Genomic DNA, 23,692 nt, shown 5'->3' with positions numbered 1-23,692 from the left:
CGGAGTGAGACACCAGAGTGTAATATTATAATGACACCCGAGTGTGACACCAGAGTGTAATATTAGGGTGATGTCAGAGTGTAATATTAGGGTGACACCAGAGTGTGAGACCAGAGTGTAATATTAGGGTGACACCAGAGTGTAATATTAGGGTGAAACCAGGGTGTGACAACAGTGTGACAAGAGTGTGACACCAAAGTGTGACACCAGAATGTAATGTTAGAGTGACACCAGAGTGTAATATTATGGTGACACCAGAGTGTGACACCAGAGTGTAATATTAAGGTGACACCAGAGTGTAATATTAGGGTGAAAACAGGGTGTGGCACCAGAGTGTAATATTAGGGTGACACCGGAGTGTAATATTAGGGTGACACCAGAGTGTAATGTTAGAGTGACACCGGTGTGTGACACCAGAGTGTAATATTAGGGTGAAACCAGGGTGTGACACCAGAGTGTAATATTAGGGTGACACCAGAGTGTGACACCAGAGTGTAATATTATGGTGACACCAGAGTGTAATGTTAGGGTGACACCAGAGTTTGACACCAGAGTGTAATATTAGGGTGAAACCAGGGTGTGACAACAGTGTGACAAGAGTGTGACACCAAAGTGTGACACCAGAATGTAATGTTAGAGTGACACCAGAGTGTAATATTATGGTGACACCAGAGTGTAATATTAAGGTGACACCAGAGTGTGATATTGTGGTGACACCAGAGTGTAATATTAGGGTGACACCAGAGTGTAATGTTAGAGTGACACCGGTGTGTGACACCAGAGTGTAATATTAGGGTGAAACCAGGGTGTGACACCAGAGTGTAATATTAGGGTGACACCAGAGTGTGACACCAGAGTGTAATATTAGGGTGACACCAGAGTGTAATATTAGGGTGACACCAGAGTGTAATATTAGTGTGAAACCAGGGTGTGACAACAGTGTGACAAGAGTGTGACACCAAAGTGTGACACCAGAATGTAATATTATGGTGACACCAGAGTGTAATATTAAGGTGACACCAGAGTGTGATATTGTGGTGACACCAGAGTGTAATATTAGGGTGACACCAGAGTGTGACACCAGAGTGTAATATTAGGGTGAAACCAGGGTGTGACACCAGAGTGTAATGTTAGGGTGAAACCAGGGTGTGACACCAGAGTGTAATATTAGGGTGACACCGGAGTGTAATATTAGGGTGACACCAGAGTGTAATGTTAGGGTGACACCGGAGTGAGACACCAGAGTGTAATATTAGGGTGAAATCACGGTGTGACACCAGAGTGTAATATTAGGGTGACACAAGAGTATGACACCAGAGTGTAATATTAGGGTGACACCAGAGTGTGACACCTGAGTGTAATATTAGGGTGAAACCAGGGTGTGACACCAGAGTGTAATATTAGGGTGAAACCAGGGTGTGACACCAGAGTGTAATATTAGGGTGACACCTGAGTGTAATGTTAGGTTGACACCAGAGTGTGACACCAGAGTGTAATATTGGGGTGACACCAGATGTAATGTTAGGATGACACCAGTGTGTGACACCAGAGTGTAATATTAGGGTGACACCAGAGTGCAATATTATAGTGACACTAGAGTGTGACACCAGAGTGTAATATTAGTGTGACACCAGAGTGTAATATTAGGGTGAAACCAGAGTGTAATATTAGGGTGATACCAGAGTGTGACACCAGAGTGTAATATTATGGTGACACCAGAGTGTAATATTAGTGTGACACCAGAGTGTAATAATAGGGTGACACCGGAGTGAGACACCAGAGTGTAATATTAGGGTGGAACCAGGGTGTGACACCAGGTTGTAATATTAGGGTGACCCCAGAGTGTAATGTTAGGGTGACACCAGAGTGTGACACCAGAGTGTAATATTATGGTGACACCAGAGTGTAATATTAGGGTGACACCAGAGTGCAATATTATAGTGACACTAGAGTGTGACACCAGAGTATAATATTAGTATGACACCAGAGTGTAATATTAGGGTGAAACCAGTGTGTGACACCAGAGTGTAATATTAGGGTGATACCAGAGTGTGACACCAGAGTGTAATATTATGGTGACACCAGAGTGTAATATTAGTGTGACACCAGAGTGTAATAATAGGGTGACACCAGAGTGTGAGACCAGAGTGTAATATTAGGGTGACACCAGAGTGTAATATTATAATGACACCCGAGTGTGACACCAGAGTGTAATATTAGGGTGATGTCAGAGTGTAATATTAGGGTGACACCAGAGTGTGAGACCAGAGTGTAATATTAGGGTGACACCAGAGTGTAATATTAGGGTGAAACCAGGGTGTGACAACAGTGTGACAAGAGTGTGACACCAAAGTGTGACACCAGAATGTAATGTTAGAGTGACACCAGAGTGTAATATTATGGTGACACCAGAGTGTGACACCAGAGTGTAATATTAAGGTGACACCAGAGTGTAATATTAGGGTGAAAACAGGGTGTGGCACCAGAGTGTAATATTAGGGTGACACCGGAGTGTAATATTAGGGTGACACCAGAGTGTAATGTTAGAGTGACACCGGTGTGTGACACCAGAGTGTAATATTAGGGTGAAACCAGGGTGTGACACCAGAGTGTAATATTAGGGTGACACCAGAGTGTGACACCAGAGTGTAATATTAGGGTGACACCAGAGTGTAATATTAGGGTGACACCAGAGTGTAATATTAGGGTGAAACCAGGGTGTGACAACAGTGTGACAAGAGTGTGACACCAAAGTGTGACACCAGAATGTAATGTTAGAGTGACACCAGAGTGTGACACCAGAGTGTAATATTAGGTTGACCCCAGAGTGTAATGTTAGGGTGACACCAGAGTCTGACACCAGAGTGTAATATTATGATGACACCCGAGTGTGACACTAGAGTGTAATATTAGGGTGATGTCAGAGTGTAATATTAGGGTGACACCAGAGTGTGACACCAGAGTGTAATATTAGGGTGACACCAGAGTGTAATATTAGGGTGACACCAGAGTGTGACACCGGAGTGTAATATTAGGGTGAAACCAGGGTGTGACACCAGAGTGTAATATTAGTGTGACACCAGATTGTAATATTAGGGTGAAACCAGGGTGTGACACCAGAGTGCAATATTAGGGTGATACCAGAGTGTGACACCAGAGTGTAATATTAGGGTGATACCAGAGTGTGACACCAGAGTGTAATATTAGGGTGACACCAGAGTGTAATATTAGGGTGATACCAGAGTGTGACACCAGAGTGTAATATTATGGTGACACCAGAGTGTAATATTAGGGTGACACCAGAGTGTGACATCAGTGTGACAAGAGTGTGACACCAGAGTGTAATATTAGGGTAACACCAGAGTGTGTCACCAGATAGTGACAACAGTGTGTGACACTGGACTAAGACAGTAGAGAGTGACAACAGAGCATGGCAGCAGAGTGTGATGTTGGAAGTGTTAGTCCATTGGTGGACATGTGCATCAGTTTTGCTTTTGCAGTCCAGCCAAGCCATTTTCTGTTTTCAATATATCAGTGAATTGGGTAAATTATTTCTTAACTACCAGTATGTGTTCTTTCTTTAGCTGTATCGGTTTATTTATCATTTTTTTCCCTCTCCGCTACTATTTTTGCGTGACTCAATTACTAGCAACAGTTGACTTTTTAAAATTATGAATGATTTATGGGTTTGATGTTATATCGTGCATGTGCGCACACACCAAGGACACGTTTGCACAGCAGACTGCTGGCCATTGATCAGAAAGTGACAATTGTAAGGGAAGCTGGAGGGAAATAAATGAGTGACAGGTTATGCTCAGGCGTGGACACTCCACCAGCAGCACCACCATGTGGACAATGTGCATGTGCACTGATCCAGCGAGTGCTGCAATCTGAAATGGCAACGGAGATTCTTGAGTTGGGTCGCCATCTCTGGTTGGATGTGTTTCTGGAGGTCTCATCACATGACCTCCCACCTCCAACCAGCCTTTTTTCTCATCTCCCAATATTTTTATAACTAATAAACAGGTCTGCGCCCCATTGGACTTCAGGGGGGGATGGTGGGGGAACAACCAAGATAGGAGAGGAGAGGTTTTACTGGGGACCAGGGCATTAAAGGCGGAGGTGGTTGAACAAATTGTTGAATGTAGAAGTATCGTGACGAACGGAGGGCCAAAGGCCATTGGGAGTTCGGAGGTGTCATTGTAAGTGACTTGGGGGAGAGTTTTTCCCAGGGACACAGTCTTATAAAGAAATAAGGTTGGAAGGGGTTAGAGGGCCATGGGTGGTGAGAGATACAAGGAAGTAATCAGAGGTGGCTTTGTCTGTGATCAAGACTGTGGAGGTAGAGAGGCCAAGTGACTTGGCAAGGACGAGGGGATGGCTGTGATTATGGGGAGGAGAGTTTATATGGATGGAAAGATGAAGGGAAGACAGGAGGGCAGTGAACTCAGAGGAGAGGGAGCATGATGAGTTGAGATGGAGGTTGAAATCACCAAGGATGAGAAGTCGCTCGGTGCAGAGGCTGAGGGTGGAAAGCAGTGAAGATATCTCAGTGAGAAACTTGGCGTGGTACTTGGGTGGGCGGTAGAGAATGAGGATTTTAAAGGAGAGGCGAGAGGGGTAGAAGAAGGTGAGATGCTCAAATGAGGAGAAGGTGCCAGAGGAGTAGGGGGTCAGACCAAGGTGAGATTTGATGATAAGAACCACACCACCACCGTGCCGGTGTTGGCAGGGCAGGTGGTGGAAGATATAGCCAGGCGGGGAAGTTCAGTAAGGTGCAAGGTGCCATCAGACTGACAAGCGTCAGTCAAAGCCATGATGTTAATCATCCACAATAAGGTCATGGATCGTAAGGGCCTTGCCCGTAAATAAACAGGCATTCTGAAGGGAGATGCAGAGGGGGGCGGTGATGGCTGATTCATAGATAGATAGATAGATAGATAGAGCGAGTAAAACCAGTGAAAATAAGCAATAAACGCTTGTCGACCTACCAGTTTATAATGAGCATGTGTTGGAGACATTATTGCACCATTTGCCTAACGCCTCTGGGTTTCAGAGGCCAGTTGTTTGTTTGAATTCCTATCAGCGAAGTCTTTAGTCCCAGTACTGACTGCCTATTAGATTCAGATTGAGTCTCGGGTCTGAATTCACTTCTGCCTGAGGGGAAGAAAATATAAGACAAACAATTTCAGTTTGTGTCTAATTTGTACATTTCTATAACAATGATGTCGCCAAGTTATCTAATAATGTTCAGTTCCAATCACGCTCTACAGCTCAGTCTGTGATTGGTATAATCTTGCCATATCCTAACTCGCTCCAAGTCCCGTTCTCCCATCACCCCTGTGCTCGTTGACCTACATTGGCTCCCGGTCCAGCAACGCCTCGATTTTAAAATTCTCACCCTTGTTTTCGAATCCCTCCATGGCTTCACCCCTCTCTATCTCTGTAACCTCTTCCAGCTCTACAACCCTCCTCCAATTCTGGCCTCTTGTGCATCCCCGATTTCCTTCGGTCCACTATTGGTGGCCGAGCCTTTAGCGGCCTAGGCCCTAAGCTCTTTGTATTCCCTTTGTAAACCTCTCCGCCTCTCTAACTCTCTCTCCTCCTTTAAGACACTCCTTAAAACCTACTTCTTGGGATTGATCTTTTTGGATTGGTCTATTATAACAACTCCTAGCTTCATCTAGAGGTCTACCCCAAGACTGTTCCTTATTTGAGGAATTTCCCTAAAATGAAGGAGATGGTTGCAAAATGGTTTTCCCCATTAGAATTCCCATCTTACTCATTTATTTGTGGACACAGGAAGAAGAGGAGGAACAGCAATCAATGCAGAAAGCCAGGCTTATGCACCACGCAAGATCCAGGATCTCCTGCAGATTCCCAGCCATCAGGGTATAGAATCCTAGGAAGTCCTTCCACAATAGATCCATGAATTTACATGTCAGGATGCCTCTGTGTTCTGTGCTTCGTGTACAGGAGTTCTCGGAGCTGCCACTCACACCAGGATGCTCTACATTGTAGAGAAACCATCTCTGATAGTGCAGCAAAGGATGGCACTGGACTTTGCTGCCATCCTTGCCATCTGCCGCACATCTTCAGAGAGTCTTTGCAGGGCCTTGTTATGGTTCTGGTGCCCTGCGAGCAGTTGTCTTTTCATGGTAGAACCCTGAGATCATTATCTGAAAGCTCAACAGCCAAGCTCCACCTCCAATACCTCACCCTCAGGCTTCCTTGTTAGTTGTGGATCACGCTATGTCAACTGCCTGCCTTGACTAGATGTATCACCCTCCCTGGGCTGCTGTGTGCAAGTGATAGTGGGCTCATGATGGAACGGGCCAGTTCCTGCTGGCAGTGCAGGTGCTGAAGGTACTGGAACTGGTTCCCTCTTTCGCTGCAGCATCTTCCTTGCTTGTGGCCTCTGTGGAGATAAGAAGAATAAGAGATGTAACGAGTTTCTTGTTTTCCACTTTTTCCTTCCTGTTAGGCCCACGTAAGCGCCTCCTCAGAGCACGAGCCTCAAAACCATTTCTGATCTTTGACCATCAGCACTTAGCACAAACCGTCTGTGAGTAGAGAGCCTCCCACATCAACTGAGGGTGTTCCCGGGATCTGCTTTGCTTCCTCGTCCTGCTGTTCCTCCTCCTGTCACCTGTCCTTCTCGGGAAACTGAGCACAATCTTTTCCCGCATGACCAAGGAATGCTTGTTATTATCAGTCACGGACTGCCGAATTTGACAGCTGTTTGAGAACTCTCATCACATCTCTTATCCCACCAAATGTAGGTAAGCTTTAATGGACAAGCATTGCAGGATGCTGTATCTATGTATCGTCCGCGTACAGGTATCACTACGGATCATTTAGTGCACAGGGTGCAGACGTTCCAGGACTCCCCCTAGATTTGTGAATACATTTTTAGAGTATATATAGGTAAATAAATGTACAAAATATACATTAACAATAGCTTGCAGCCTTCACATGTACCTTTGCTGACCTTGTGAGATCATTAAATCTCGTCCTTCATGGGAGAGAGATCCCAAGGATTAGGGTCTTGCCACTCACTACTTGAACCACTCCCATCCACATGTCTCGGTGCCCTATTGGCAAGTCTCTTGGCACCGCACCCACTATTCCATCCCCACCCCCGCCCCGTGCTGAATTTCAGTCAGAATCATATTTACCCCAGTCTCTAAGAAGTCCTGGGCTCTCTTCTTCCTGGTTCCTTTTTAATCCACGGTTTAAAATTGCAGTATGCTGGTACTGCTTTAACAGCAGTCCGCCTTTAAGAGCAGCATTTCCACCTTCAGCAAGGCTCATTCCCCCCCTCCCCCACTTCCCCCATGAATTATCTTGGCCCCTTGATGTAAGTATGTAATTACTGACAGGAACACGAGATGCCGACCCGTCCAGCAACACTGAGATGAGCTGAATTTCAGACGCTAGGAATTTTGGAGTGCGAGTTTGCATGGTCACGTGAGCTACTGTTAAATTCCAGGGTTCCCCGCTATTTCAAGATGAGGTGCCATTTTTGTGACACAGGGTCAGGCCATTCAGGAGTGAAATCAGGAACCAACTCTTCACACAAAGGGTAGTGGAAATCTGGAACTCTCTCCCCAAAAAGGCTGTGGATGCTGGGGGTTAATTGGAGCTTTAAAGACTGAGATTAATAGATTTTTGTTGGGTAAGGGTATCAAGGGATATGGAGCAAAGACGGGTAAATGTATTTGAGTGACAGATCAGCCATGATCTAACTGAATGGTGAAGCAGGCTTGAGGGGCTGAATGGCCTTCTCTTGTTCCTATGTTTCTGCATTGTTGTGATCTTTTTTGTTGGGGGTCATCTATCACCTTCAGTCATCCACAACATCTCATCTCTGCCCCCGACTCCTCCTGCTCCTTGTGAGAGAGACTATTTTGGGTAAAGCACTGCATTGATGTGACTCTCCCTCGACTGGTGAAAAATGGAAAAGAGACATTATCAGACGTCAAAATAAATGGCACTGCGAAAACTAGCTCCTCGAGAACATTCACCTTCCCCATTGATTTACGACATCAAAAATTTAATTCCACTGTGTACCTGACACAAGCTGATTCCTCAGATTCAATCTCCAGCCTCCCTTGCCAGCTCCTTTATGCCGTTTGTCAGCTGAATATTGCATGTCAAACAGAGGAATTATCACTTAATGAAGAAATCAGGCTAGACTTGATCAATGGGGCAACCTGCGTGACTGGACCGTCTGATGTCACTGCCATTCTGCGGCCTGTAGACGTGCGATGAGTCTCCTCACGAACATCTCTATCTTTCTCTTCAATTAACTGTTTTTTGACTGAGGTGCGAGGGATTGTTTTTTGTGGGTCACGGGGATGAAGGTGTCTGAGTGAGACCGGCCACTTATTGGGAACAGGGAAAAGTGGAGACGTAGGAACTTAGGAACAGGAGGAGGCCATTCAGCCCCTCGAGCCTGATCCGCCATTCAATTAGATCATGGCTCAGCTCAACTCAACTCCATTTTCCCTTTGATCCATATCCCTTGATTCCCTTACCTAACAAAAATCTATCGATCTCGGTCTTGAAAGCTCTACCTGTCCGACTTTTAGGGAAGAGCGTTCCAGATTTCCACTACCCTTTATGTGGAGGAGGGCTTCCTGATTTTGCTCCTGAATGGCCTAGCTCTGATTTTAAGATTGTGCCCCCTTATTCTGGAGTCTCCCAGCAGAGGGAGTAGATTCTTGGTATCTACCCGATTTAATCCCTTTACCATTTTAAATACCTCGACTAGATCAGTACCTCAACCTTCTAAATTCTTGACTATGGCCGAACGTTCTGGACATTCATCTCTGAAGATTGGGCAAAAATCCAGCCAATCAAGACAACACGGATAAGTCTCCTCTCTTGAAGTTCAGTTAACTCTTTTTTTGTTGTAAAGCTCTGTAGGCAAGGACCCTGACTGGAATCAATTCGGGCAGTCTCAACCGTCTAGGCATCGCTGGCAAGGCTGGTTTTTATTGCCCATCCCTAGTTGCCCTGAAAAGATGGTGGTGGGCCTTCTTCTTCAACCACTGGTGATGGTTTTGATACATCTGAGTGATTTGCTGGGCCACCTTAGAGGGCAGTTAAGAGTCAACTACATTGGTGTGGGACTGGAGTCAAATATAGGGCAGACCAGGTAAGGACGGCAGGTTTCCTTCCCTAAAGGACATTAGTGAACCAGTTGGGTTTTTATGACAATCTGACAGCTACAAGGTCACTTTTACTGATGCCAGCTTTTTATTATTTCCAGTTAGTTTTTTTTTTAACTGATTTCAAATTCTCAAACTGCCATGGTGGGATTTAAACTCCCATTCACTGGATTATAAATCCAGTGACATAAACACTACACTACACTACACTAATGCTCAAAGCTTCCGAATGGGTTCCCTTGGATACATGTGGATGGCACTCTCTGTGCCTGAATTCACTTAGTATATTAAATGTAATAATAATGTCAGCAAGATATTTCATTTCATTCCTCGTTTTATATTCAGCATTTAATTAATGTCAGGGCCCTAATTAAGCAGTGCTGGATTGTACTCGGGGGAGAGCTGTACCGTTCTATTCTTCCGCACAAACAATACGCTTTCGTGGTCTGAGGTAAGATAATCCACGGCGGTGAGAGGAATACTAAACAACATGGACTCGTGGGCATTTGGGGAGGGCAGAATTGGGCTCGGTTGTGATGCTCACTGGGGTCGAATAGCCTGCCGCCACTCCTGTGTGAAGATTGTCCACCTGGGTGAGGGAGTGGAAATAAAGAAATAAAGAAAGAAAGACAACATTGTGTAACACCTTTAACATAGAAAAATGTCCCAAGGTGCTTCATAGAGGTGTAATCGGACAAACAAGGATGCTGAATCAAAGAAGGAGATATCAGGAGGGGGTAATCTAAAAACTTGGTCTGAGGTGGGTTTTAAGAAGGGTCTAGGAGGAGAGAGAGGTGGAGCAGTTTGGGGAGGGAATTCCAGTGTTTAGGGCCTAGACAGCTGAAGGCATGGCCATCGATGGTGGGGTGAAGGGAGCGGGGGATGCACAAGAGGCCAGAGTCGGAGGGACAGAGAGTTCTGGGAGTTAGGGCAGGAGGAGGTAACAAAGAGCAGCAAGGTCACGAAGGGAGTTAAACACGAGGATGAAAATTTTAAATTTGAGGCATTTGCATAACGGGATCCAATGTAAATCAGCAAGGACAGGGGTGATGGGTGAACGGGACTTGGTGCGAGTTAGGATACGGGCAGCAGAGTTGTGGATAAGCTCAAGTTTAAGGAGGTTGGAGAATGGGAGGCCGGTCAGGAGAATATTGGAACAGTCAAGTATAAGGGTAACAAAACCATGGATGAGGGTTTCAGCAGCAGATGGGCTGAGGTGGGGCAGAGCCGGCCGATGTTACAGAGCTGGATGTAGGCGGTCTTGGTGATGGAGAGGATATGGGGTCAGAAGCTCAGCTCAACGTAAAATAAGTTACCAAGGTTGCAAACAGTCTGTGGCTAGGGAACAGAGTTTGTGGTGAGGGCCGAAGACAATGGCTTCAGTCTTCCCAGTGTTTAATTAGAGGGAATTGCAGCTCATCAAAGATTGGATGTCGGCCATGCAGTGTGACAAATCAGAGACAGTGAGGGGTCGAAAGAGATGGTGGTGAGGTAGAGCTGGGTGTCGTCAGTGTACATGTGGATAGATCCTTAGAGGACTCCAGAGGTAATGGCGTGGGGGCATGAAGAGAAGCCATTGCAGGAGATTCTCTGGCTATGACTGGGCAGATAGGAGTGGAACCAGGCGAGGGCAGCTCGGATTGTGTGCACCATCGAAGTGGCACTCGAATAGTTATTGTTTTTATATATTTATCCTTGGGATGTGTGCGTCACTGGCAAGGCTGGCATTTATTGCCTATCCCCTGGTTTGATACAACTGAGAGATTTTGCTAGACCACTTTAGAGGGCAGTTAAGAGTCAACCATGTCAGTGCGGGACTGGAGAAGCTGGAATTGTTCTCCTTTATAGAGAAGGTTAAGAGGAGATTTGATCGAGGTGTTCAAAATCATGAGGGGTTTTGATAGAGTAAATAAGGAGAAACTGTTTCCAGTGGCAGAAAGGTCGGTAACCAGAGGACACAGATTTAAGGTAATTGGCAAAAGAACCAAAGGGGAGATGTGGAGAAATGTTTTTACACAGCGAGCTGTTATGCTGGAATGCGCTGCCTGTAAGGGCGGTGGGAGCAGGTTCAATAGTAACTTTCAAAAGGAAATTGGATAAATACTTGAAAAGAAAAAATTTGCAGGACTATGGGAAAGAGTAGGAGTGTGGGACTAATTGGATAGCTCTTTCAAAGAGCCAGCACAGGTAGGATGGGCTGAATGGCCTCCTACTGTGCTGTATGATCTTATGATTCTAAGCTCCTGGCAGGGTAGGCTTCCAGTCAGGATCACATCGTTGGAGCATTGTTCTCTGTGTGTCAGCTTGGCTCAGTCGGTAGCACTCTTGCCTCTGAATCAGCAGGTTGTGGCCTTGATCTAGACTGGCTGTGTAATGTGAATGGTGCCCTGTTAGAAGGTGAGGCCCTGTCTGTTCAGGTGAATGTTAAAGATCCTAGGACATTATTTAGAGAGAGGCCAGGAAGGTGTCAGAGTCCTGGTCAGCATACCTCCCTGAACCAAAAACAGATTAACAGGACATTGATCTCATTTTTCTGGAGGTATCAGCCGTGGCTCAGTAGTGGCACTTTCGCCTCTGAGTCAGAAGGTCGTGCATTCAAGTCCCACTCCAGAGACTTGAGCCCATAGTCCAGGCTGACGCTCCAGTGCAGTACTGAGGGAGTGCTGCACTGTCGGAGGTGCCGTCTTTCAGATGAGACGCTAAACCGAGGCCCCGTCTGCCCTCCCTGGTGGATGTAAAAGAATCCGTGGCATTCTCCAGTGTCCTGGCAAATATTTATCCCTCGACCCACATCACTATAAAAACAAACGATCTGGTCATATTGCTGTTTGTGGGAGCTTGCTGTGCGCAAATTGGCTGCCGCGTTTCCTGCAGCAGTGACTAAACTTCAAAAGTAATTCATTGGCTGTGAAGCGCTTTGGGACGCTGTGAAATTGTTCTACATAAATGCAAGTTCTTTCTATGTGGGATCTTGCTGTGTGAAAAATGGCTGCTGCGTTTGTCAACACTCACAGCGCTTCAAAGTAATTGATTTGTACATAAAGCACCTTAAGCAGTTTCTGGGAGATGTGAACAGGTTCATCAAACACCTCAGTAAAGACGGAAATGTTCTCATGGGGTGTTCGACCCTGAAACTTGAACCTGCTGCTTTCTGCTGGCAGGCCAAGTGCCTAACCCTTTAAGTGCTGGTCGTTGTATTTTGAGGGTGGATTTGAGTAATGCAGGGCGACACCACTCTCTGCAGATCCCAGCGATCACCACTGCCGGTAAAGGTTTCCTGACGCAACAGAACCTTCCGGAAAACACCACGACTTAGAAAATACCGGCGATCACCTCAGCAGCGGACTACGGGTAACCCATGGGGAATTACAAACTAATGCGGAGGGAGAGGATGGCGGCAGTGTACCCTGGCCCAGCTCTCCTAAACTGTGGACTTAGGGTCCCCAACTCTGGTTGGACGTATTCCTGGAGATTTCATCACATGACCTCCCGCCTCTAAACTGCCCCGCCCCCATGCTCCCACCATTGGTCACCCAACACGTCCATCCTCATGGCGTCCCGCCTTCCCGCTCTGATTGGATGATTCTTGACTGTCAGTCAAACAGACTTCTTCCCCCCCCACCAGCTCCAAAATTTTTAGAACTAATAAACAAAAGTGTTCAAAGAAAATGAAAAAACACACAATTTTTTTTAATGCCCCTATGACTTTTCTCCCAGGTTTTGCTCGCAGCAGTGTCCTGGAGATTAGTTCTTAATTCCTGGAGACTCCAGGACAATCCTGGAGGGTTGGCGACCTTCCGTGGACTGAGTCCAATGGATGAGACTGGGTGTGCTTCGACCCTCCATTTGACAGGGCCGCTCTGTCAGAACTGTCACCCTCTTGGTTCAACGATACCAAGTTCACAAGAGCGAGCCTCTGAAGGGAACAGGCAGAAAACTGAATCAAGCAGGTTCTTTTGTGACAGCAGACGTCAGCAGTGGGAGAAAGGACAGTTTCCCTGTAAAGCTTAATGAGCCGTGGCTTCTCTTTTCTCCTTTGCAGACCTGCGCCGGATGACAGCTGGATTCATGGGAATGGCGGTCGCCATCATCCTGTTCGGCTGGATAATCGGGATCCTCGGCTGCTGTTGGGATCGGGGCCTGATGCAGTACGTGGCCGGCTTGCTGTTCTTGATGGGAGGTAAGGTTGTCCATTCGGTCATTCCCAGTCAGGTAAACCCTCGGGGCATCAGGAATCCAAGTCAAGGTTAAAGGGAGTCGGCCTTGTTTTATTTAAAGAGGCCACGCTTGAGGCGATGTAACTGAAGGAAGAGCGACAGAATAGATCCAGACAAATTGATCACCTACGGTGAATGGTTGAAATCCGAGGGAACACTAGACAAAGATTAGAACAGAAGCAATAACAAAGGAAGTGTGAGGATGAGTTCCTTCATCCACAGGGGAATGCAGTGTGGGATAAAGTTACCAGGGAATGGCACTGAAACAGATAATACATAGGAGATTTACAAGGATGTTACCAGAATTGAGAGGCAGCAACTATCAGGAAAGATTGAGCAGGCTGGGGCTCTTTTCTCTGGAAAAGAGAAGACTAAGAGGAGACCTGATAGAGGTCATAAAATTATGAAGGGGTTCAATAGGGTGGATGAGGCGAAACCGTTTCCACTTGTGGGGGAAGCCAGAACAAGGGAGCATAAATATAAGATAGTCACCAACAGATCAAATAAAGAATTTAGGAGAAACTTCTTTACACACAGAGTGGTGAGAATGTGGAACTCGTGGCCACATGGAGTGGTTGAAGCAGATAGCATTGACATATTTAAGGGGAGGTTTGATGCATACATGAGGGAGAAGGGAATAGAGGGACATGGGGGCCGGGTGGGAAGAGGTAATTAGAGTGGGAGGAAGCTTGTGTGTAGTATAAACACTGGCATAGACCAGTTGGGCCGAATGGCCTGTTTCTATGCTGTAGGTTCTATGTAGGGTCCTAGAGACAGTTAGGTGTATTTCATAGAATCATACAGAAGGAGGCCATTTGACCCATCGTGTCTGTGCCGTCTCTTTAAAAGAGCTATCCAATTAGTCCCACCACCTCGCCCCTCCCCCCCGCTCCTCCGCTCTTTCCCCATAGCCCAGCAATTTTTTCCTTTTCAAGTATTTATCCAATTCCCTTTTGAAAGCTACTATCTGCTTCCACCACCCTTTCAGGCAGCGCATTCCAGATCATAACAACTCTCTGCGTAAAAAAAATCTCCTTATCTCCCCTCTGGTTATTTTGCCAATTATCTTAAATCTGTGTCCTCTGGTTACTGACCCTCTTGCCAGTGGAGACAATTTCTCCCTATCAAAACCCCTCATAATTTTGAACACCTCTATTAAATCTCCCCTTGACCTTCTCTGTTCTAAGAAGAATAATTCCAGTTTCTCTAGTCTCTCCACATAACGGAATTCCTTCATCCTTGGTCTCATTCTGGTAAATCTCCTCTCCAAGACTGTGCAGAAAGAGACTGGTTTGCACTGCCAACATCAAATAACCATCCCGCAATTCGAGAAAAAAATTGGTTTCATTGTGTGTTCAAACTTGTAATTTAATTAATAGGAGTGAGGGCTGAGATCTTCGAGGGGGAGTGCAGCGAGACAGGGATTCTGCCCACTGTGTCAGAGACACTGCCCCAATCCCAGCCAATTTTCCGAAGTCAGTCCCGAAGTCCATCCCACATGCTGGTCACTCCGTATTAAAGAACTGCCTAACATCAGGCCTAAGTTTTCCCATTTACCTCTTTGAACCTGTGTTGCCTTGGAACGTCCTTGTTGGAAAAGAAACCGTGAAGTTTTCAAAATCATGAAGAGGATTGACTAATTTGACCCCGACTAGTTTTTCACACTAACAACGGGGAATGGTAGTCTAGTGGCTCTGGTACTGGTCCAGCAACCCAGAGTTTGTGAGTTCAATCCCCACCAGAGCAAGTTGGGAAATTAAATTCAATAAAATCTGGTAATTTATGGGCTGTGCAACAGATAAAAGTGACCAGAGAAGTTGACAGATTGTTGTAAAAACCCAACTCGTTTGCCAATGTCCTTCAGGGAAGGGAACCTGCCACCTCTACCTGGTCAGGCCTACATGTGACTCCAGTCCCACACTGCATGGTTGACTCTTAATGCCCTCAGAGCAATTTGGGATGGGCAATAAATGCTGGCCTTGCCAGTGTCACCCACATCCTGAGAACAAATATTAAAGAAAGCACTCAAATTTCATTTAAAACATATGGAATACATTACTAGGGAAGGCCAAGGAACTGGGCAGTGTAATTAGGCTCAAGGCACCAGCTAATTGTGTATCTGGAGAGAGAAGGGTGGAAAGGAAGGGTGAGACCTACCACAACAAGAGAGGTTTGTTGGGATAAATTACCTTTTCCTCCTCTCAGCACTTGCTGCACACTGTAGACTGGTTATTTATCTGTGGATGGGATTGTCAGAGATGGTTAATAGCCCGCAAAGAGCAGCTGACAATGTCCTTCAATCAATCAGCTTGCTGCAGTCTTGTTGAGCTGCCACTGCAGAAAACAACAATAGACACAAGCCACAGCTCTTCCTACCAATGATTTATTCCAAAGCCAGTCTCGAGAACAGTGTAGGATGGAGCAAGGGGGCAAAACAACTCCCCGCTCAGCGGGATCCTGATTCTGATCTGCCAACTGTGGCCATTCGTCAGCTGCTTACCAGTTACTTCATCACATGAAGAGAAACTAAGGGGCCGAGAGGCCTATTTTAAAAGGGCTCTTCCACTTGCTGCACAGAAACAGGATGAGCCCTGTTCCTAATAGTAATCATTTAGTCCTCTATTATTGGAGCGTTCAAAATAGGAGGCATCCCCCCCCCGCCCCCCAGCTCGGGCAATCAATCCACAGGTGAGTGGGCTGGGAACGGAGGGCATGGACTAGCAGGTCTATCAAGGGCAGCAAGTGAAGGGAAGGTTGGCCACATGTGAGCCTAGGCAATATTATCAATCAGATTTGAATGAAGAACGCCATTCAGACTATTTGATCTCATCCTTCCAGATACCCAACCCCACTCTCCAGCTACCAACCCAACCCTCTAGATACCAACCCAATCCTCCAGATACCAACCCAATCCTCCAGATACCAACCCAACCCTCCAGATACCAACCCAACCCTCCAGATACCAACCCAACCCTCCAGATACCAACACCACTCTCCAGCTACCAAACCAACCCTCCAGATACCAACCCAACCCTCCAGATACCAACCCAACCCTCCAGATACCAACCCAATCCTCCAGATACCAACCCCACTCTCCAGCTACCAACCCAACCCTCCAGATACCAACCCAATCCTCCAGATACCAACCCCACTCTCCAGCTACCAACCCAACCTTCCAGATACCAACCCAACCCTCCAGATACCAACCCAACCCTCCAGATACCAATCCAACCCTCCAGATACCAACCCAATCCTCCAGATACCAACCCAATCCTCCAGATACCAATCCAACCCCCCAGATACCAACCCCACTCTCCAGCTACCAACCCAACCCTCCAGATACCAACCCAATCCTCCAGATACCAATCCAACCCTCCAGATACCAATCCCACTCTCCAGCTACCAACCCAACCCTCCAGATACCAACCCAATCCTCCAGATACCAACCCAACCCTCCAGATACCAACCCAACCCTCTAGATACCAACCCAACCCTCCAGATACCAACCCAACCCTCCAGATACCAACCCAACCCTCCAGATACCAACCCAACCCTCTAGATACCAACCCAACCCTCCAGATACCAACCCCACTCTCCAGATAACAAGGCCACCATCCATATATCAACCTCACCCTCCATATACTAACTCCACCCTCCAGATACAAATCCCATCATCCATATACCAACCCCACCCTCCATATACCAACCCCACCCTCCATATACCAACCCCACCCTCCATATACCAACACAACCCTTCATATACCAACCCCACCCTCCAGATACCAATTCCACCCTCCATATACCAACCCCACCCTCTAGATACCAACCGCATCATCCAGATGCCTAACCCCACCCTCCATATACCAACACAACCCTTCATATACCAACCCCACCCTCTAGATACCAACCGCATCATCCAGATGCCTAACCCCACCCTCCATATACCAATCCCACCATCTAGATACCAACTTCACAATCCAGATTTCAGCAGTTCTGGTCATCACAATATATCTGTCCAGAGCCTAAAGGATGTGTAGAGTTGAGCAACAAAGTTGACCCCCTGGTGTTCGCAGGAAGAGCTATGGGAAGCTACTAGGGTAGTTCGACAAAAGAGATGACTCAGAGGCAACTTTACAATACAGTACTTTCAGATAGACCAGGACATGCGGACTTGGTGAGTGATGACTCAACTAGCTCCTCTTAGTTTCTTTTAGCTCCTTGTTTGGCAAGTTCTATCCCACATGCAGTGCCAATGATATGGACTCTATTGCTTTTTAATGTTCTTTTTAATGTTCTGTTAGAGGTGAGAAAGTCATTAAGATAGTGACACTGGCTGAAGCCACTAGTCTCATAAATCACAATCTGCTGAAATCACATTTTCTTTTTCACTGTGGAATTATGGATAAATGTATTATCTGTTTTTCAGGTGTCTAGCTCTAACTGTTGATAATATCGATACTTGGAAAGACTAGAATGGGAGATAAATGAATTCCGTGCTCATCAGGGTGAGGGATGTTAGTGCCAGAGAAATGGAACACTTTCCATTTCAGGAACCCAGTACTTGGTCTGTGAGAAACAGTGGCCTAGAAATCCAATGGTGCTGCTCCTGTTTTACAGGCATAAAACGTTCGCCTAAGGGTCCAATATGGCGGGCAGCGTGAAACAGGAAGGTTTAATAAAAACCCAGATTTGCCTGTTTGGTAACTGCTGCTGTGTAGGTCGCAGTAGGTCGCTGGGCGGGACAGGCTCAGCTTCCGCTCAGCGCCACCCAGTCTCCCATAGGGGTCCTGAAACAGGAGTTAAGCCCCTCTTTTACACATGCAAAGGGGCCTAATGCCTGTTTCAAGCAGGCACCATGGACACATGGGCAGCTGCCAATGCCAAAATGTTGGCACATGAACCCCTGGCGTGGATCGGGAGCGGGACATTGCACCCTGAAATTGGCCCCTTATGTGCCCGTCTTACACCCGTAAAACAACAACAACTTGCATTTATATAGCGCCTTTAACATAGTAAAACATCCCAAGGTGCTTAAACAGGCACAACGAGGACTAATTTCTACCCCATTAGCTCTTGTTGGCATATGTGCCAGAAGCCATCTGGTACTTCACCCAAGTGACCATTCTTCATGCATCAGTGAGTGCCAGCGGGCTTTTCAACTGAGCTCAATCCCGTCCTCATCCGATATCCATATACACACACTTCCCAGCAAGAGTCACTGGATAGTGGCCAGGAGCAGGAACCCTGCCTGATCTCTCTCTTCCTAGCCCAGAGGCGTTGAGGCCATTGTGGTGTCCCATTGGGTACCTCAGCCCCTACTGGTTTACTCAGTATAGATCGAGTCTGTCTGCTCACGGTCTTTATCAGCTGACCCACCGGAGAGTATCCAAAATCCCTGTACACCCAACATTACGATAATAGGGCCCCAGATCACTAATGTTTTTATTATTCAGGATTTGGAGGAATATGTCTCTCCAGCTTAACGACTGTGGCATTTCTACACGAACATGTCGAGTTCATCAATCTCCTGTCCATTTTGGAATAATCCCATTATCTCATTAACGTATTGGAACCCTAATTAAATCTGTATATCAGGGTTTTTTTTAACAAACGGATTATTCCCGTCCAATTAAGTTGATTGATCGGATAGGTCAGAAAATCCAGAAAAAAAAATTGTGAACATACATGGATTCAGGGACATTGGCAGAAGAACTTGACAGGGGCCAATCATGGCTTGTAGATTTTTACAGGTGTTCTAGCCATCAATCCTACATCACATTGTATGTTGCTTTATTTGAGAGTCATCTTGTCAAGTTGAAGGGTTGAGGGCGAATCCTACTGCATACTGAATAGATTATCTGGTCCTCCCATGTACAGTTTCCATCTGCCATACTATTACCCCCATCTACCTCATTTAATCGCTGCAAAGTTTTGCTGCTATCACAATGGCTGTAGGTCAAATTCCAGAATAACTATTGAACATTACATCCCGCTTGGATATAGGAGTCTTGGAAGGATCCAAGATGGCCTGCACAGGCCTTGATCTCAAACACCACAGAGGAGCCTCCCAACTTCACTGCCCCAGACAGGGCACTGGAGCAGTGAATCGGGAGGCCTGCCTACAACTCTGGGATGTCGGAGCTGGCACTAGTGATCCTAGACCCTTCCAGATAGATTGGGAGGACTGTAAGGAATAAGGCCTTGACCAGTTGACTTTCTTGACATGATATGGCACATGCACGATGGGACAAATGGCCTCCTTCTGTGCTGTGCTGTGATATTTCCATTGATGCGACACCTCAGCGTTCAACTCACTCAGCAGAACGTTCGATAAACTCCATCTAGTTTCATCTAAACAATCCCCAATCCTCTTAACCCAATATTTAAGGCATCCCTTTATCAAGGCACTAAATCACATAGTATTAATGGTTTCACTGGTAATTTATTCTACATTTCCATTACTCTGTGGGGTAAAAAAAAAACCTTTTAACTTCATATTATGCTTTAGGCTTGTTCATCTTAAACTCATTTTATCGAGCTCTACATTCACAACCCAAGTAAAATAACCAGCTTCGACCTCTCAATCAGGATCAAGTCCCCTCAATTATTTTCTTTTCTCCAATGAAAACTAGATCAACTGTGGGAGACTCTCCTCACAAATCCTTTCACTCTTCCCTTTGAAAGTACCATGCCCACAACTGCACACAGTATTCTCGGTGTGGCCTTACCAGTGACTAGTACAAGGTTTGAGTGGTTTGACTAACAGTCAAATGCCCTTGTGATGTAAATCTAGTTGATAATAGTCTCACATTGACTGCGTACTTCCAGTGATTCATCAAAAAATACTCCCAGATCCTTATCCTTTTTCTACCTTTGCTAATGGACATTAAAAGGGTAATTTTGTGATTACTACATCTGCCACAGAGCCTCACCAGACGGGAGCACCAGACACACTGTTGGCCCTATAGTGAATAGCTCTCTCTCCACTCCAGTGTGGAGCCTCACTCGATGGGAGTGCAGTTCCAGAGTTGGCCCTATAGTTTATAACCCTGTCTCCTCTCCTAATGTGGAGTCTCACTCGATGGGAGTGCAGTCCCAGAATCGGCCCTATTGTGTTATAGCCCTGCCCCCATTCCCAGTGTAGGGCCTCATTAGATGGGAATGTGGGTCCCAGAATGGGCCCTATACTTTGCAACCCGCTCTCTGACACGTGCTGACATGCAGCAAGGTGCCACACTGGGAATTACCCCTCATAGGTTTGCAGATCCCCTCTTTAGATCAGGCACTTGATGTATCCCAGTGGGACTGGCTTTTGCACATACCTGGTAACTATTGACCTGAACCAAAATACACTCTTCACCTTCTCCTTCACTGCCCTTACATTTCTCCTCACTAAAATCCATCTGTCATTCCTTATCCCAGATACTTAACTGTATCAAATCCCTTTGAATGGAGGTAATCTCCTTCCTTCTCATAACCCAATCACAGAGTTCAGAGTCATCAGCAAGTTTTGAGTGCTTACATTAGAACGGTTACACTTTACAGTGAACTGTACGGACTGAAAGTCATACATTATTGTGGTGAAAAACAAAATAGTCAACTCCCATGAAACTTGTACACAGCACTGTGAAACGGGAACAGTGATAGCTCCACACTGTACAGGTACATGGATGATTGAGTTCCACTGAAATTCACATACTTTAGGGTGACATTTCAAACACTATTGTGTGAAATCTCATAAATAATGACTAACAGTCTCTTCTTACAGCTCAGCGAGTTTATCCAGCCAGTAGCAAAGCCATATAGATCATGTTTGATTCCTGGTCTGGTCTGAGTGAACTGATCTCAACAGCTGGAGAGCTACATTTGGCCATATTGGGTATAAAGGCCTGAACTACCTGCCCCTGCCGGAAGTGGGTATATAGACCTGGGCCACCTGCCCCTGCCGGAAGTGGGTATATAGCCCTGGGCCACCTGCCCCTGCCGGAAGTGGGTATATAGACCTGGGCCACCTGCCCCTGTTGGAAGTGGGTATATAGACCTGGGCCACCTGTCCCTGTTGGAAGTGGGTATATAGACCTGGGCCACCTGCCCCTGTTGGAAGTGGGTATATAGACCTGGGCCACCTGCCCCTGCCGGAAGTGGGTATATAGACCTGGGCCACCTGCCCCTGCCGGAAGTGGGTATATAGCCCTGGGCCACCTGCCCCTGCCGGAAGTGGGTATATAGACCTGGCCACCTGCCCCTGTTGGAAGTGGGTATATAGACCTGGGCCACCTGCCCCTGTTGGAAGTGAGTATATAGCCCTGGGCCACCTGCCCCTGTTGGAAGTGAGTATATAGACCTGGGCCACCTGCCCCTGTTGGAAGTGGGTATATAGCCCTGGGCCACCTGCCCCTGTTGGAAGTGAGTATATAGCCCTGGCCACCTGCCCCTGTTGGAAGTGAGTATATAGCCCTGGGCCACCTGCCCCTGTTGGAAGTGGGTATATAGACCTGGGCCACCTGCCCCTGTTGGAAGTGAGTATATAGCCCTGGGCCACCTGCCCCTGCCAGAAGTGAGTATATAGCCCTGGCCACCTGCCCCTGTTGGAAGTGAGTATATAGCCCTGGGCCACCTGCCCCTGCCAGAAGTGAGTATATAGCCCTGGGCCACCTGCCCCTGCCAGAAGTGAGTATATAGCCCTGGGCCACCTGCCCCTGCCAGAAGTGAGTATATAGCCCTGGGCCACCTGCCCCTGCCGGAAGTGGGTATATAGCCCTGGGCCACCTGCCCCTGCCAGAAGTGAGTATATAGCCCTGGCCACCTGCCCCTGTTGGAAGTGGGTATATAGCCCTGGGCCACCTGCCCCTGCCAGAAGTGGGTATATAGACCTGGGCCACCTGCCCCTGTTGGAAGTGGGTATATAGACCTGGGCCACCTGCCCCTGCCGGAAGTGGGTATATAGACCTGGGCCACCTGCCCCTGCCGGAAGTGGGTATATAGACCTGGGCCACCTGCCCCTGTTGGAAGTGGGTATATAGCCCTGGGCCACCTGCCCCTGTTGGAAGTGGGTATATAGACCTGGGCCACCTGCCCCTGCCGGAAGTGGGTATGGGTGGCTGTCAGGGGAGGACAGGGCTGGACTGTGTTGTGATGCCCCCCATAGTCGACTAGCCCATTGCAGTTTACACATGAAGAGTGGCCACTTTTTGTCAGATGCTGAAGGTGAGTGGCCACTTCGGGAGAGGAGGAAAGAAGCAGTGAATAAAAGGATCCATAACTATTCACCTCCAGCCTCCTCCCCCCCCCCCCCCCCCCCCCCAGTTTTCTCCCATTCACACCCAACATTCACTTCCAGCAGGGGTCAGCGAATAGCGATCAGGAGCAGGAACCCTGGCCGATTTCTTCTTTCCCTATCCTGATGACACTGAGGCCAATTCTAGCCAAGTAACTCGGGCTGAGCTCCGCTCACTCAGCACAGAGCGGGGATCGAACTGTGACCTTTTAGGGTGGGCTGCATTTACTACCTGGGAAAGAAGAGTCCCAGCTGTCAAACCTAATTGGCTCTGGAGATTCGCTTTGAGGAGTTGCTCTCCCAGGTGCTGAAAGTTCAATTTCTGCTCTTATTTTATTTCCTTTTGATGAATTGAAATAAAAATCCATTTGATTGCTTTTCACAAAAATATAGAATTTATTTTCCTCTCTCAGCAAGTAAAAATATTCAGGACAAACCATTCTGCATTTATCTAAACAAATGCAATTTCAAGTGATTGATTTTGTAGGCAACAAAAAATCATTAGAAATGCTTCTTCATCCATGACTCAGTACTGAACAGCACACATTCATCCCTAGTTTCTGCCGCGGTCAATGTCCCAATCACTTCTAGCGAAGACAAAACAGGCAAGTGAATTACTTAGACCTGAGATATTTTCAAGGTGCTTAGTGTCAATGGACGTTACAATCATCCAGTAACGACCAGGAGGGTGGTGTGTGTGTCTGCGTATTGCGTCTGTCTGTCTGTGTACTTGTGTGTGTGTGTGTGTGTGTGTATATACAGTGCGTTGTGTGTATTGTGTAACTGTGACAGCGTTTGTGTTATTTTCTGCCACTCCATCAGGTGCTGTGCTGGGAATGTTTTTACCGAATATTCAGGGGTAGGTGAGCATTCATACCTGGGGTACTTGCCTTATTCTAATTCTCGATTATCAATGGAGGAGAGAGGGGGAGAGGGGATAGAGGAGAGAGGGAGGGGGGAGAGAGGGGGAGAGGAAGGGGAGAGAGGGGAGAGGCGGAGGGGAGAGAAAAAAAGGGGAGGGA

At 46.9% G+C, this 23,692-nt stretch overlaps 1 protein-coding gene across 1 annotated transcript in view; it reads left to right on the top strand.

Moving 5' to 3' along the window:
- Window positions 1-23,692, top strand: part of LOC137334882 (transmembrane protein 178B) — a 485,015-nt gene that overhangs the window by 438,974 nt on the left and 22,349 nt on the right. The window contains exon 3 of the mRNA XM_067999938.1: window positions 13,219-13,356. Coding sequence (XP_067856039.1) covers window positions 13,219-13,356 — 138 coding nt within the window. The remainder of the gene's footprint in view (window positions 1-13,218; window positions 13,357-23,692) is intronic.

This window comes from Heptranchias perlo, chromosome 18 (assembly GCF_035084215.1).
Source record: "Heptranchias perlo isolate sHepPer1 chromosome 18, sHepPer1.hap1, whole genome shotgun sequence".
Lineage (NCBI taxonomy): Eukaryota > Metazoa > Chordata > Chondrichthyes > Hexanchiformes > Hexanchidae > Heptranchias > Heptranchias perlo.
This window is presented reverse-complemented; position numbering and strand designations above follow the sequence as displayed.